A 17,578-nucleotide genomic window follows, 5' to 3' on the forward strand; every position below is an offset into this window, starting at 1 on the left:
GAATAACCGCTAAACTATTTATTTTAAAATTATAAAAAAAATATATTTGAGATTCTTACAATGAGCCCTTTCATTTGATATGTAACACGATATAGTTAGAAAAACTTTATTTTTTAATTTTCTCATTTACCCCCAAAAATGGCCTCCATATTTAAAATTCATTTATTTACGTTACACGTCCATCTTTGGGTCACAAACTTACATATGTGTACCAAATTTCAACTTAATTGGTCCAGTAGTTTCGGAGAAAATAGGCTGTGACAGACGGACGGACGGACAGACAGACAGACAGACAGACGAGTGATCCTATTAGGGTTCCGTTTTTTCCTTTTGAGGTACGGAACCCTAAAAAATGTCTACTTTTTCATTTTGTGACATAATTACAACTCGAATAGGTATTTTGTTGAAGCAAAAACCATATAAATGTCTATAGTTTTTTTTGACTAGCTCTTATTTAGTTTAAAAATATTTTTTTAATATTAATTAAATTTTTTACTAATTTAATACTAATTAAGTTTTTATTTAATGACTCATTTTCGTGTAATATTTTAAAGTAAATATCTAATTTTGAATCCAAAATAATTAAAAAGATACAAGTACAAAAAGCTCATTCGATATTTTAACCGAAATGCCCTAAAATATAATGTCATAACTAAATGATATTGAAAACAAGATTAAATTAAATTTTTGCAGACTATTTGTTTACAAAGAGCTCGTTCCAGTCCCTGGTGAAATCAATTTAACTGTTATTAGTTTATGGAAACACTGTTTTGTGTTCTTAATTGCTAAAAATTTGTATTTACTTTTCGTGTAACTAGCATTTTAATTTATTTTCAATTAAGAATAACATTGTGAATAAACGTTTTTGGAATAAAAACGCTGCCCTGAATGTAAAAGTTACTTCAAATTACTGTAAAGCTATTAATAAGAGCTTACTTCAAATTTTGGAGAGAACTCTAAAGCCATGTTAAAAAAAACGATAAAGTAGTCAAAACCATGTAATACACCGAGTCAACTTGTATTTAGATGTAAAGAGTGCAGTTTTTTTTGTCTCGTCCATAATAGTTTAGACGTTTAATCAATAGCCATACCCATGGTATATTAAAAAAATACGTCTGTCGAAACTAAACATTATCCAATGTGCGGCGACAAAAAGAAATTGTTTGAAACATTTTCCTTTTAGAGATACTGATGTACTATACTACTAACTGAGGATGTAGATACATTTAATGAAATGTATTAAGTCATCTTTATTTTAACCGATATCGATTGGTTTCACTAAACATGATACAAATATATAAAAAACAACGTATTCTATGATACACTATGGTCTATGAATCTTTTGTAAAACACGAAATGACCAATGATTTTTAATAAAAAATACACCTTGTTCTCTCTAGTGTTTGTATTTTGTTTGTATTCTGTGATACACCATAAATCGTCTGTAATACACGAAATGAATAACCAATGACGATTAATTATCTTGTTCCCTAGTGACTCGGGTACCAAACGGCGTCATTTGTATTGTTTTTATTCTGTACTATATACACGAAATGAATGACCAATGATAATTAACAAAAACTTGTCTTTTTCCCTAGTGAGTCGGGTACCAAACGGCATCATCCAAGGCGTTGACGTCCGCTACGCCGCTACGTACGGCAACCCCCACCTACGATCAGGGGCTTTAGGCTTCACTGTCAACACGGCGAAGCCTGCGTCCACTCCCGCGCCGCCGCCTTACTCGTCTGTGCGAAGTTCCGTCGTGATGCCGTCAGGTAAGGTTTTCAAACCCATAGGCATTCGTGAAAAATCGTAATGTCTAAATTCTGATATCTGGTCACTAATATTCGTATATATGTTTTTTTTATAGGTTTGTAATAATTTTTTTAATATATATTTTTTCTGTTATTCTTATAAAATCCATTTGTTGTAGGTACTTCGTCACATTCGATCACATCGCCGACGAGTTTAGCGTCGCCACAGTGCGCAACTAGCCCCATAACCACTTCTACAATGTCTACGGACAGCACGCAACCGGCGGTGAGTTTATGGTTTTAGACTAACATTGTAGGTACTTCTACTTCGTCACATTCGATCACATCGCTGACGAGTTTAGCGTCGCCACAGTGCGCAACTAGCCCCATAACTACTTCTACAATGTCTACGGACAGCACGCAACGAGCGGTGAGTTTATGGTTTTAGACTAACATTGTAGATACTTCGTCACATTCGATCACATCGCCGACGAGTTTAGCGTCGCCACAGTGCGCAACTAGCCCCATAACCACTTCTACAATGTCTACGGACAGCACGCAGCCAGCGGTGAGTTTATGGTGTTAGACTATCATTGTAGGTACTTCGTCGCATTCGATCACATCTCCGACGAGTTTAGCGTCGCCACAGTGCGCAACTAGCCCCATAACCACTTCTACAATGTCTACGGCGAGCACGCAGCCAGCGGTGAGTTTATGGTTTTAGACTAACATTGTAGATACTTCGTCACATTCGATCACATCTCCAACGAGTTTAGCATCGCCACAGTGCGCATCTAGCCCCATAACCACTTCTACAATGTCTACGGACAGAACGCAACCAGCGGTGAGTTTATTGGATTTAGACTAACATTGTATTGTGAGGTAATTGAAACGACTTGTTACGGTTAAAACTTTTATTGGAATCATACTCGTATAATTATATAAGGGTTAAGGTCAAGTCAACAGATCAAATAGAAGTAACATAATAGAGAGTACACAAGGTAAATTACAGCCGTATTCGAAAAATAAGATCATACGTCAAATATTAGATATTGAAACGATATGGATCGGATATGTCAGTATCAAACAAGTGTCAACAGTGACGTTTTTGTTTAAAGAAACGTCACTCTATTTCGTTTCAATATCTAATATTTGACGTATCTTATTGTTCGAATACGGATGTTATACGGTTTGACTCGCGTATTTTTAGTTGTTACGTACGAACCTCCAAAATTATAATATGTATTAGAAAGATGATTCATGAACTTATCCTAATTTCTGTTTCATTTTCTCCTTAGATCGGGGTTGCAACGTCGTCGGCGACACCCCAGTCACCCAGCGCTCACTACATACTAGCGCCATCGAATAGGACAATTAGCAACGCTGTTACTGTTACTAAGAAAGGTAAGTTCAACATTATTTAGCAAGATCCCACACTGGCGTCTCTAAAGCGTCGGCGTCTAGTCAACTTTATGGTTGCTGGTACCTATGTAACTGCGCAACGACACCATTTTCCATAGCGCTGACTAGACGACGGCGCTCAAAACATGCTCTCTGGGCTCTCTTTTAACAGTACTTTTTAGGTGTTTTAGCTTTTCAAAACGAAGACAAATTCTTCAATTTGGTACTTTTTTCCTACTGTGGTGCAATTTTGACGCAAAAGACGTTTGGTTTGTTTTGACTTTTCAAATCTTTCTTCTTTTTCTTTGCTCCATCCCATGCTTTGACTTATCAAATACAAAATAAAAATATGGAAGTTACCATTTATTAAAAGATTTGACTTCATATTTTGGTTAATTAATTTTATATTTTATTCGCATATTTGGCGTTATTTAACTTTAAATTTACGCAGAGTTTTTTAGTTTAGAGTATCCTCTTCATCTGATGATCCATTTCAGTTTCGTATCTTTTTATGAACCTAAATCTAAAAAAAAAGAAAAGAAAAAAAAAAGTTATTTTAAGATGTACCTACAAATATCACAGATCATTAATATAAGTAATAATGTTATCATTAGTATCTTTTTCAGGTAATGGCCTCCAATCTCCATTAGCGACACACGTGTAATAAAAGAAAGTTTAAAAGACATTTACCAAAATAACTAAGAAAGTAGTGACAGTGAAAACTATGAACAATAAAATATCTAAAATTCTGGTCATTAATATCTAATCAACTTACTTTATTTGACTATAATTGTGGTCAGATATTAATCACTAGATTTTACAATTATATTAATGACAATGATGTTGTTTTTGTTAAAAATCTAGTGTCAAAGTTTGGTTTAAAAATGTTACAAAAATCAGTTCGAAAACTGTATAATATTATACTTTTACTTCGTCAATTTTCAAGAACACTCAAAGTGACTTTCAAAAGTGCGTGTGTTATTTAATAAGATTTAAAAAGTTTTGTAAAAAGTCAATTCCAAATATCCGACTGAGATTCTTGTTGCTATTTGTAATTATATTTCGGAATAGATATAGATATATGTAACTAATTATGTATAGTTTGATGTATCATGCAAAATTAGGTTTTTCTTGATTGTTTCAAATATGTTTATCGTAACTGTTATAAAATAGAAGTGTCATTAAAATCACGTTGTTCTGTTTTCTAAAAGAAAAATACACAATTTAGTTTTGTTTTTCTTAGACGACAGAATCAACAACTTTTTATTCTGTTTGTAAATACCTATTACATAATTTCAGTCTTGTAACCTCTTATGCAGTGGTTTTACAATTTCACAAGGATATCATTTTCATCTCTTCAATTTCATATTTGTCATAAAACCACATACAATTATAAGCACGTATTGGTGCGCCCATCACTATGTTCCCTAATAATTGTAATAATGCAAATAAAAAATGTTACGTATTATAAGTTTGCTGTAAAATTGTAAAACTCCTTGTTTAAGTATAAGCTGAGATAATTTTGTAAATGCAGTGATGTGGCTGATTTTTTCACCATGTTTTTACATTTGTAAGTGAGTGTGGCCTATGTATCATAACTGCTAAAAGTTACATTTTATACTTACCAGCTTTCGAATTTCCACCTAATTATAAACGTAAGCTTTAATATATCTACGAAAATGTGCCATTTCCATATCTCATACACATATCTTTATATTAAATTATTAGGGCAAATTGATCAGAAATAATAGCACAGTTCTTCCATTTTGTTTTATAGTGCAATGTCAATTAAAAGTGTTTTTCTTCAAAGTTTAATAAATTATTTCGAATTATTATTTTAATAGTAAAATATTTCTTCGACATATAGTATATTTACCGCTTATAATATGCTCAATCTTTACAAATGGATTTTATTTCAAATTTTAATCTAAGACTGATTAGACTAACCTTCACATTGCCTATATTAATTTGTCGAAAAGTTTAATTAGTTACCTGGCAACATTCTATTTGGCCCTGAGATAGTGTTGCTACAAGCAGCTTACATAATATGGTAATTATTCGCCTACGTCACGTTTAGTCAAGTCAGTGCCTAAAGTGTCATTCTATGGAACTTGCTAACTATGTAAACAAAAGTTACTAGTAAATTGACATTCAGAGACAAATTTAATATGGCGGTTTGTTTACATAGTTAGCAAGTTCCAGGTACGATCTCACCGACAAATTTAGAAATATTTTTATTGCAATCCTTAGTCTTTTTAATGATGTAAAATGTTTTATTGTATTCAAAGTATTTTTTCTTGCGTCTTTGACAGTTGCGTTTGGATAGTTTGTAGTAAAATCGTTTGTGATTGCTTCTTGTATACATTGGTGACATTCAACGACTTTTAACGTCTTTTGTCAAAGAGTCCTTGCCAGTAAAATAAATTTCAACATATCTAAGGCCAAATACAGTCTTATCAGGGTACAAATACAATAGTAAAATCGCTGTTTTCAGCTATAAATTACACAATAACATTACTTGCCTCTTGAATAACGTACGTGATTATCAAACTGTCAATTAAAATAATAACAAACTTTTCGGCGATACCCCCTCTCTACATTAAGGAACATTATTCACTCCTAATGACTAGAACTTTTCAATGTCAAGTTCCATTTGATCTAATTGCGACCTTGAGTGTATCGATTACTTGTGAAATACTTCTGTAGTCGTGTTTCATTTTGTTGTCTAAGTCGTAAATAATTGACGTCTGTTGCTATAATGTTGCTATAAATGTTTTTTCACTAAAATTTAAACTATCGTGATTCATATTAATGTTACATTAATTTTACGGTACGGTACGATATATAAGTATATTTGCGTTCGTGACACAATAAAAAATGCATGTAAATCTCTAAATATCAATTTGATGATTTATAAATACAAACATTATTTTTGTTGAAAAATACAGTGAAAAAGCTATAAATAAATAAATAGGTACCATGATATCGTGTCCAAAACTAGGGGGCTAACTCAAATTGGTAAAAAGCCTACAGCGATTTTACTTTTCGTATTATAATATTCATATTTCCTTGTAGAAAACATTATTTTGGTGTCCCTTCACCATAATTTATCATGGCCTAGAGGATATATATTAGCAAATCTACCGTTACTCATGTCATCCGTCTTTTAGTATTAAAAATATGACTCGATATTTTTCTGTTATAACGTAGGCTGACTTACTCTAGAACGACACAGGTCTGGGCCGAGGCGTCCTATAGTATACGTAGGGTTTGCACGACGGATCCGAAATGTATGGGAAGATCCGCGGATCCGGATCCAGATCCGGATAATTTCATACATTCCGGATCCGGATTGCAAACCCTAAGTATACGTTATCTATGATGGGTAATCTGTGATCACGTGATGCTTTGTATAGAAAACGAAGTATTGGAAGCCTAGGCCTAGACTCGGACCGTTCTAGCATGAGTCATTCTTAAATATATATACCATAGCACGATTAGTAAAGTTGAAATTAATGTTAACACTAAATTTGGATGAAATAGCAAGTTGCGAAAATAGTGATCATAGAAAAAAATAATATGAAAATATCGAGTACCTTACCCACTAGCTAGACTGTAGATAAACTACATTTTTAAAAACTGCTTACATATCAAGAAAGCTACGTAAATTTTATATGTAAGCAGAATTATGAATTTAAAAATATTCTCCTATTATAATTAACATGTTAAAAAGCCTGTTTCACATATACAAATCATCAATGTTTTCATAGCTTCCAAAAACTATTATTTTGTAAATCCCGGAATCGCGGGATTTAGTTCTAAAATCCCGGGTTTTTGAAAAAAAGTCCCGGGTTTTTTTTACAAGTCTGGCTGTTGACAGCCCTATCCACCGATGATATATCGACGATGTACCTAGTGACGTAAAAGACAAGATGGATGGTCGACACTTGATATATGCCACTTACAAAATTAGATGCGTTCAGAAAATTTGTATATGTGAGGCGCGGCTGTGCCAGGGACGAGTTAATAATAAAGACTATTAATCTACCTATACAAAGTCGCGTTCCTTAGGAATAAATTTTCTTGTAAACGATGTCGATTTAGCAAAGTTTCATTAAGAACAGCGTTTTCTTACGTTATAGCACCATTTTACTGACTTTTCTTGTTGTTTTCTATAGATGGTGCTATAATATACAGGGTAATTTTGTTATGTACTATACGCACTTGGAGCGGTAAATATGTAGGTAGATTATACTGGTCAACTTTTACTGGTCAACTTACCGAAAACGAATAAAAACTTCTGTCTCATACATTTCGGCGAATCATAATTATATGTGAATGTTTTATATGGAATAGGTAGCAGATTTTGTTCGGGATTGGTCCCATAGTAGAAGTAAAGTCCTCAGAGTATAGTCAGACATAACAAAATCATCGTGTCTAGGTTATATGGTACTGAGTCTTCACCAAATATGACGCCTTATCATAACAATGCTTATGGAAATTAACAGTCTTTATTAATACTGTCTCTGTCTGTACGCTAGAAATGTAATTATTTTTTCTGTGATACATAGATTAAAGTGTTTTGTGTAAATATGCTATAACGAGTGAAATTGTTAAGAATTGTAATTATTTGGAAATGTAAGGCTTTCAAATTTGTGAACTAGTATAGTGACGTTTCGAGTGGGTAGATGGCGTTGTGCGCAAAAACTTGTAAACTAGTGAAATGTACAAATTACTTTTCTAAATAAAACGAAACTTTGGCCTACCTATGTATATTGAAGTTTTTTTCACTCTCCACCTTTTACTCAAGTACAGGGGTCACCAAATGGCGGACCGCGGTCCGCATCCGGACCGCCGACCTAATTTTTTTCTTATTTTATTAAACTCAAGGAGTGACCGCGATGGTCATTTTATTATAACTGGACCCCTGAAGAAACTAATTGGTTACCTTTACTCTAGTAAATGTTGCGTTCTAAAATATTATACCTAAGAAAAAAAGAATTTTCAGTACCTACACCAACGCCACGAAAATAATATATTTACTGTGAAACATTATAAATCAAATCGAAATGAACGCTATTAGAATTAACGTTATTTTTATTCAAAATCATCACAAAAATAAATTCTACCAGCTGTCATTCACCAATGTTTCTCCATTTGTACCCACCATGTGACCGCCATACATGAGTCGGGGACAGATGGGAATGATTGATATGATACCTATTCCCATATTATACACCAAGCGAAGTTAATGGGAATACCCTAAGACGAGGAAAAATCTCAAAATTTGCAAGAAATTACTTTGCCACTTACATAACCCCTTACTGCATACGCTGCCAAATATAGCGGATATAATATTCAACTCTATTCACAACTAATTAATTACGTTACCTATGAAATTTTGTGGGAATTGTATGGGATTTTGAACAGCGCGCCATGCGAAACGTTTTACAAACCGTCGGTGCGAATAAAAAAATCGCCATGTATTTTTTAGCTACCTACTTTAGGAGACAAAAAAAACTGTTTATTTTCCTGTTTGTAATATATTTGTTGAACCTGTATTTTTTTTCTGGTAGATCAATAGTTTTTACATGATACTTATGCAGAAAATAAACAGTTTTTTTCGTAAATTTTTACAATATGAATTATTTTAACCAGAATTTTGCTACATAGCGACTTAAATTTGGTTCACTTAAAATCGTCATGTGTAAAGTTTACACATAGCGATTTGTTGCTATTGTTGCCAAAGTAACGTAGCACGAGAAATGATACATAGCGGATTTTAGGGTCAATAAATCGCCATGTGCAACATTATCGCCATCACCCTCGACGGAAAACAAGGCATTTGATTTCGTTATGTGCAATAACAATCACATAGCTATTTTTTTGTACAAGTTGTACATGTTAGTTATTTTCAAAACGAATATAGATATAAAATACAATATTGATATCGATCGACGGGAAATTGAAAAAGAAATTAAAATATGCCAAAATCAAAAAATCGTAAAAAAACAGCGATTTTTTTATTCGCACCGACGAAACTCAAAATTCCATGCAAAATGACAGGGTTAATGCAAACGCGTACGTCACGTCACGCTATGGAATGAAATTTAAGGATGACTCACGCTAGACCGGGCCGGGCCGGGCCGGACCTTCCGGCGCTTCGTTTTCTATGGAAAGTACCACGTGATCACCGATCAGCCGTCATAGAAAATGACATGTCGGACACGTCGGTCCGGACACGTCCCGGTCTAGCGTGAGTCATCCTTTATGGTTCCTCTACACGATGGGCCAGCACCGGCCACTCCAAGGGACGCATTTATGCGTTAGAGGGAGCAAGTGATATTGCTATCTCATTCTACCGCATGGCTGCGTCCCTTGGACTGGCCGGCGCTGGCCCATCGTGTAGAGGAGCCATTACACTAGGGGTAAGTACAAGTATAAAACATACTTTCATAAAGGAATATTACCTTAGCTGAGTTATTTCTTCTACGCATAAAGAGATTTTACTGTTCCGCGGATATAAGGCAATTGTGATTCATCTGTAATACGGACAGCCACATAAATGTTTATCGTTGTGTGGGGCCACAGATATAGCGATTTTGGGTGTGTTCCCATATTTTGTCCCCGCCGGGCAGATGGGAAAAAGATATTCTGTCACTTGTAAAGCCGGTAAAGTTAGCTTCGTCTGCGAGCGTCATTTTTTATTAATAAAAAAAATTCACAGCATTACAGCGAACTAATAGACTGTAAAATTAGTAATAGACAGTATTTATACAAACTAGGTACATGATACAGTGTAAGGAGAGAACAAACAGTATAAATGTAAGAATGAAAAAAAAAATAGTGGTTGACCACGAAGTTTTACATGCCCCGTCGAGAGTAAGTAATCTGTGATAAAACGAAAGCCAGCTGCTGTACTTTAAGGACCTCAATGGTAATTTTGAGTTGTTTTATTGAGATTTAATAGTAGCATAAAATACGGGTCTGTATTGTTTCGCAAATAGTTTTAAGTTTTTAAGTATTGTTTGCCCGCATTTTCGTAAGTCATAATTCATTTGGTTCAGATACGCGTGACTTTTCAGGATTGCCATAAAACAATCCTAAACTAACCTAACCATAACCTTACCAAAATCCTGAAAAGTTAACGGTTCCAGTTTTATGACTAAATTATAATATGACAAACAATACATTAAGACTTAAAACTTTGTGGGAAACATAAAATACACCAAATTCTTTATATACCTAGCCTTTTAGTTTATAATATTTATGTTATTACTAATTAAAATAAATGGACAAACTGTATTCAAGTTTGCAGTTTAATTAAAAAACAATCAGTTTAATGTTGTTTCAATTTGTTCGACATTAAAGGCTTGTGTTTAAAATGTCATTAACTCAGACCAATCGTAATCGTGTAGCAATAATAATAAAATCGTGGAAATACATCAAGTACGTAGGCGTTTTTTTTTTGTTGTCCCCTGCACTTTTTTTTTCAAATTTGGGATTTTTTATGTTATTTCTACTCAGAATCACGAGCTCTTTCTATCCTAATAGGAGAAAAAAAGTGTCCCAAAATTTCCATCCATTTTTCGATCTTTCCATTCCGCGACCGCCATACAAAGTCTATGAAAAATAGTGACGTAATGGGAATAAAAACCTTAGCACACTTTTTTTCACCTATTAGGATAGAAAGAGCTCGTGATTCTGAGTAGAAATAACATAAAAATTTCAAAATTTGAAAAAAAGTGTAGGGGACAACAAAAAAAAACGCCCACTGTATATTGACAACTATTTGGAACCATTTGAGGTGATGGGTTTTTCGAATGCCTTCTGTCAAATAAGTACAAGGTTAGTGGTTCTGAATATTTTAATACTTATAAAAGTCGAAGTTAATTTGCTTTTACGGTCGAAACCTATTTACAAATCGACAGGGAACATGAATTTAGTCAGTTTAAAAAAATATTAATTAAAAACTGATAACTTCCCGCCATACAAGTTTGTATTTTTGTATCATTGCTGGAAATGTAATTTTGATAGCTGTATTCCACTCTTTTGCAAGAGCACGAATAGGGAATATTACGCGAAACTCTGCGTAGGGGGCGCTACCACCATCCATCATAATCTGAGGGTCTACCGCGAAATAAGAAAATCAAAATTTCGTTATGTAACGTCTGCATATTGGAGCGATAAAGAGGCAGATAATTAAATTTAGATTTTCGCATTTCCCCGTAGACCCTTTGTAAGGGTAACATTCCATTTCTGACCGCAGCTGTACTACTGGTACTGAACGCATCGCTGTTACTGTCAATTTCCATAGTAAAATGAACAGTAGTGCAGCTGCGGTTAGAAATGGACTGCAACATTAAGCAAACCGCCTTGAATCAATGTCATTTATTTTATCTTTGAAAACTTGTCAAAAAACAGTTTAAGGCACAGTATGTACAAGTTACTCTATGGTTCAGGAAAGGCGCTAGTGCTGCACTTTGGCGGCAGAACATTGCAGTATAGGTGAACCAGGATCTATTGAGGGTGCGCCATGTTGCGGAATTTCACTGGAACTAATTTTTTCATACTACACTGAATTGTCACCCTATACATGAGAATAACAGCGCCCTCTTGACAATTATCATATATTACTGGTCAGGCTATAATACCCCCCTATTGTCACAGCACACAGGCACAGAATAAGTAATAGTACTACCGTACAGACACTTCCTACAAAACCGAAGTTTGACAGCAATTCAGGGTCGAATCATGATATCCCTTCCTAACTTAATACACTATCCCTTTCGGCTATTTAGGGTTGTCAAAATTCAAGTAATTATCGTATCTGTGGTCGTACACGCAAAGGGAATCTCTATTTTCGTGGCCCCACGAAGGGATTAGACTAGGGCCGCACGCGCCTCGGTTATTGGTTATTGCTGTAACTATTGTTACGTTGCCAGTTTTTTACGTCTGCATTGGAATTATTTTACCGCGGTACCTACACCGCGAAGGAAAAAGTAAAATCTTGTTTGTGTTCAGAAACTTTCAAGTTTTTCAGAAGAAAAGTAATTGAAATATATATAATTCGTTTAATATAAACTATATTAAACGAATTATATCTCGTATAACGAATTTAAAATACACCTCGACGTTTCGAATGTCTTACAGCGTTCGTGGTCAGCGGCGGTGGGAGTCTCCCGTATTATTATTTTGATATGACCTTGAATATTGCTCACGCTGATTGGTGCATGCGAAATAAGGTGAAAGTCATGCGTGAGATGCACGTCAATAATTCATCAAGACGATTGCCAAGTATAAAAACCAATTCAAAAATTGTTACATCTGAAACACGGCCCAATTAGAACTTTAGGATACGTCAAAATTCAAATTACGTCTAGAAACGATCATCACTTTTGACACTGACATATCCGATCCTGAGTCACTGAGTCAGTGAGTGTGAGTGAGTGAGTGAGTGAGTGTGAGTGAGTGAGTGAGTGAGTGTGAAAGTGAGTAAGTGAGTGTATGTGAGTGATATCGTTGTTTCAAGAAACGTCACTTTTGACACTGACATATCTAATCCATATCGTATCTAGACGTAATATTTAACGTAGGTAGTTCGAGTTCGAATCAGGCCGACAGGTTCCTGTATATTTAGATTAGATCCGGGAAGTGTGTAAGTAGGTACACCTACAAACAAACATTTCCTATTTCCAGGCAATCTTGCTTTGTCTTAGGTACAACCAGCAGCAGAAGTTGCTAAGCGGGTGAGGTGTTCAAAATGATCTTAACGCGACTTTAATATAGTTAAGAGACAAAGAGCTTAATAGCAACTTTTGCTGCTGACTGTACAACGGTTATCGAGGGGCTGCTAGTAATAAATACATTTATTTACGATTAAGATAAGTAAGGATAAGATTTATAGTTTTATCAGTTTGGTGACTAAATGATTATTTTTTTGGTGACTGCTCAATAATTTCGGTTGTTAAAAATACCTTATACTTAATGTCAAACATATTAAAGACGATATCTATAACTATTATAAAGCAAAATAAGATAAATTTTCTGAATCAAAAATATACTAGTATCTGAGGACTCTACACACTCTAGCACCTACACACACTAGCAATAGAGACGTGTGTAGATATTTGTGAGCGCCTCGGCCGCTCCGATATATCTGATGGCGTCTGTATTACCAGTTACTCACGTATCGTTCAGGAAATGTTTGTGTACAGTCAGAGATTTCCAATTTCCTTGCAATCTTGCTTCGTCTTACGACGGATATTGAGCTGTGTAATGGGTAGTTTTAAGACCGAATGAGAGAAACATTAACTTTTATGTGTGGTTTATAATGAACTAGCGACCCGCCCCGTCTTCGCACGGATTAACAAATTATACATAAACCTTTCTCTTGAATCACTGTATCTATTTAAGAAAACCGCATCAAAATCTGTTGCGTAGTTTTAAAGATCTAAGCATGCATGTAGTGATCAAAAATTTAAAAAAATGACAGACGCAAAAAGACAATATTGGTGATTTTTTCCACTAAGCGCCTCTAACCCGAGGTTAGCCGGTTAAACTGTTAAACCAGTGTCAAATTTGTACTGGTAACCATGGTAACTCCAGGTTTAACCGGTTAACCCCGGGTTAGTAGGATGGTGCAAGTGGCCCTAGGTAATAGACGTTGCATGTTAAGAAAAAAATAGACAAAAAGTTACCCATATACTACATAATATTTTTCAGCATAAAATGAGCAAAAAATAATTATATTTTTCATTTCTCATGCTCAGAAAGAGGGTCATTGTTGTTCTAAAAAGTGAGCAGAAAGTGATACGTTTCTGCACTAGAGCATTTAACTTTCCAAGTACCTACGATTTTTTTTAAAGATAAACAATTGAAATTTGATTTTAACAGGATTTGTTATACAATTTCCATTCTGATTTTTAACTCCCCATTCCATAAAAAACGTTTCTTTTACCTGTATTGTTAATTGAAAGTACCCTCGAAAAACATTATACGAATAATACTCAGTCATGTTTTTAAAATCATGTATGCATTTTACTTTCCTCGTATTCTAAATGAAAAGTACAGTGTTTAACTCGGGTGAAAGGCATCATTTCAGTCTCAGACTATTGGCGCTCTCACTGCGTTCGAGCACCAAACTACCTCGGCAGAAATGAGTGCCTTTCACCCCTTGGTTAACAATCTACTATTTTAAATTGGATAAATAATATTAGCAATAAAATTTCACTTAAAACTATACAGATAAAATCCCTTTTTCTCACTTTAGCCCAACTTTTCAAAGGTCACACACGCTCCCGATTGCCAAATGGCCCGTTTTACGGCGCCCTCGTTTGACAGAATGGCGCCGTTTTCACTATATTTTCTCCCCTTATCATTTCATAAAAAAAGAATGTTTCCTTCAATTACTAAGGGAAATGTGGGTGATTCAACAAATGAGTATAGTTAATGTTCGCTTTGTCAGAAGTTACTATTAGGGTGAGTTTGAGGGGAAAGTCGTAGTTTTTCCTGTTTAATACTTTGTTACACATACTTTAGGAGTTTCTGTCGTTCGACATAAATACTAGAGTACACTTTAGGATTACGTTGAGTAGTTATACAACAGCATAGGATAAGATAAGATAAGATAGTTTATTCAAGTAGGCATAATTACAATGCGCTTATGAACGTCAAATAAAGTTACACCGGCTCCAACCCTACACCTCTGCCCCGAGAAGATTTAAATCCCCCCTCGGGACGGGACGGGACGGGACACATCTTTTCAAAAAAATTACATAGGGTAATTAATAGGTAATGTTATTTTAAAAATCGTAAAGGTACAGTCACCCCACGGGATTGCTACGCCATTTAGGGTCCTAGCTAAATTGGTTGACTTATACTTACGCTATGGAATGTCCAATTTAGCTAGAACCCTAAATGATGTAAAATAACGCGGAGCGTGATTTTACCTATATGATTTCAACGATAACGTCCGCAACTGTCAGCGTATTATTTTTTAATCTAGATATTTCAGAAAACCAGAAATAAAATACTAGCGAAGATAATTTTGAAAAACTTGTAAAAAAAAGGTTTTTTTTTTATACTAGCCTATATGAGTGTCCCACTGCTGGGCCGATGTCTCCATCCTTTCCCGCTACATGGTCTTATCCAATGTACACTCCCACCAAAAAAAAAAGTACGGTTAACCGGGGTGACTTTGAAATGCAGGGGCGACTTCCAAATTTCAGTTTTTCAGCCGTAACATATTTTTATTCGGAATTTTTAGTAGTAGGTAAACAAGAATGTGTAATAATCTAACTTGTTACACGAACAGTTTCTTTATATGCTGATTTAGTGGCCGTTTTAAAACTATCAAAGTATCCCCAAAATTTCCTAAAGTCACCCCGTTTTACGGTAATGAAAAAATATATATTAAAAAATAGTGAAATCATAAAATAACTTGATGTAAGCAAAATAAGTAACGTTTTATATAACGAATAAAAACTACATTAAACTTATATCCCATTTTAAAAACTCGTAACTTAGATAATACCAAAATTTTAAAACTAAACAACTATTACGAGACACATAACTTTTACTGTCTTGTAATAGTTTTTCTTGTTGTGACACTGAAATGTTTATTTTAAACCATACGTGCTGGGAATAGAATAGAAAATTGCTTGCACTGGTAATATACAGGGTCGTGAGTCGTGCAATTTTGATGATTTGTTGTTTAGACCGACTGTTGTAAAAAGTATTTTTTATCACTCACTCAAGTATCAATAAAACATTGCAATGTCTTATTTCTTTAGGGTTTCGTGTGTCGAAAGAAAAATGAATCGGTTGAATGATGAATGAGTATTTAAAGATGGTTATCTAGTATATAATATATATAAAGATTTACATATATATACAAAGATAGACAAAAAAAAGATAGACACAGTTCTAAAGTAACCAAAACACAACCCTTATTTACTTGAGGTTACCCTGATACTTTGTCAATTTGAGTAGTAATTTCCTTTTATACTTTATTAAAATGTATTTAAAAAAAAACATGCAAGTAGATACCTACTTTTGACACATAACCTCATCCTTAACTTTTGATGCTCTATGAGCTAAAATTTGCAAAAAAAATGTTGTAGTAGTAAATGGGTAACATACTATTTTTATTGTTTAAATATAATAGACAAAAAACACATTTCGCATCAGCTTGTAAAAATAATAATATATATATACTTTTGGTTTCTAGACTACTTTATCGAGCCCATTTCTTAGGCAATTTTATTTTACGTTAAAATATACGCAGATCTAGAAAGACGTGCGTGAATTTATCGCAGCCTGCTCCATTACCGAATTAGATATAAACGACTTAGTATCACTCACTGCGCTTGAGCTTCTATTTTAGCTTATTGCTCGTTTTGAAATAAAAAGTAATTTGTGTAGGGTTCACTTAGTTTATTAGGCAGACGGTATCACCTTTATTGATGTGGAAATGAATAACGTGGTTTAGACTCACTTGTTTTAAGTCACTCGCGCGACATGTTTCGGAGAGCCTAGGTCTCCTTTCTCAAGCACTAACAGTGCGAGCAGCGTTCATGACGGCCGTGTATCGCGTGTTAAATTCGATTATTGATGTGCTATATAATAAGGGTAAACATTCAAAAACATACATTACATTGCGTTATTTGATCGGTCGGCTGTATTTATGTAACCTCAATGGTCCGCAATGTAACTAAAATCCGTCTCAATGAGCCCTTACCGGGATTCGAACCCGGGACCATCGGCTTTATATGTAGACGAAATATTTGAGACTTCGACTATTGAACTAACAAGAACATTTCATAAACAAAATGTAAATACCTTCCAATGCAATAAAACTTGCAAACTAATAACAAGACCGCAACTTGAACCGAATCGAAATCGCGGCCGATTCCAACCCTGTAGTAAAAGGCTTAAGTCTTTCATTTTCAGTGTAAAGCCAAGCCTTTCGGGTAAGAAGCCTAAGTTCCGGGGTAAGTGATTCTAAGCCTAACTTTTAAAGTTAGCTCGTTATGAATGGCTCGATATTTTACGTGTGAAGTCGATAAGTTGGTAATAGGGTTTCATTTGGATATAGGTTTGGGGAAATTGTTGGTTGTTTGAGAGAGTAATAATCTATATATATAAATGCAAGTGTCCTGACTGACTGACTGACTGACTGACTGACTGACTGATTCATCAACGCAGAGCCGAAACTACAAAAGCTAGAAAGTTGAAATTTGGACACGAGGTTGCATTTGTAAAGTGTACAAGAGATAAGAAGCGATTTTGAAAAATTCAACCCCTAAGGGGGTTAAAAAGGGGATGAAAGGTTGTATGGGGTTCAAGTTTTAGTTTAAGCTAGGAATTTGAAACTTTGTTAAAATATATTATATTAAAAAACAAGAAAACTAATTTCAGCG

At 34.5% G+C, this 17,578-nt stretch overlaps 1 protein-coding gene and 2 long non-coding RNA genes across 3 annotated transcripts in view; 2 read left to right on the forward strand and 1 right to left on the reverse strand.

The window, feature by feature from the left end:
* Nucleotides 1-3,919, forward strand: part of LOC134658795 (irregular chiasm C-roughest protein) — a 72,519-nt gene extending 68,600 nt beyond the window's left edge. Inside the window, exons 19-22 of the mRNA XM_063514448.1 lie at nucleotides 1,599-1,775; nucleotides 1,934-2,040; nucleotides 3,053-3,158; nucleotides 3,782-3,919. Of these exons, the coding sequence (XP_063370518.1) occupies nucleotides 1,599-1,775; nucleotides 1,934-2,040; nucleotides 3,053-3,158; nucleotides 3,782-3,819 (428 nt within the window). The 3' untranslated portion in view covers nucleotides 3,820-3,919. The remainder of the gene's footprint in view (nucleotides 1-1,598; nucleotides 1,776-1,933; nucleotides 2,041-3,052; nucleotides 3,159-3,781) is intronic.
* Nucleotides 1-17,578, forward strand: part of LOC134658889 (uncharacterized) — a 582,766-nt gene that overhangs the window by 515,558 nt on the left and 49,630 nt on the right. The gene's annotated exons all lie outside the window — the stretch shown is intronic.
* LOC134658875 (uncharacterized) overlaps nucleotides 1-17,578 on the reverse strand; it is a 397,606-nt gene that overhangs the window by 331,810 nt on the left and 48,218 nt on the right. The window lies entirely within an intron of this gene.

The sequence above is a fragment of the Cydia amplana genome, chromosome 23 (genome assembly GCF_948474715.1).
Source record: "Cydia amplana chromosome 23, ilCydAmpl1.1, whole genome shotgun sequence".
Lineage (NCBI taxonomy): Eukaryota > Metazoa > Arthropoda > Insecta > Lepidoptera > Tortricidae > Cydia > Cydia amplana.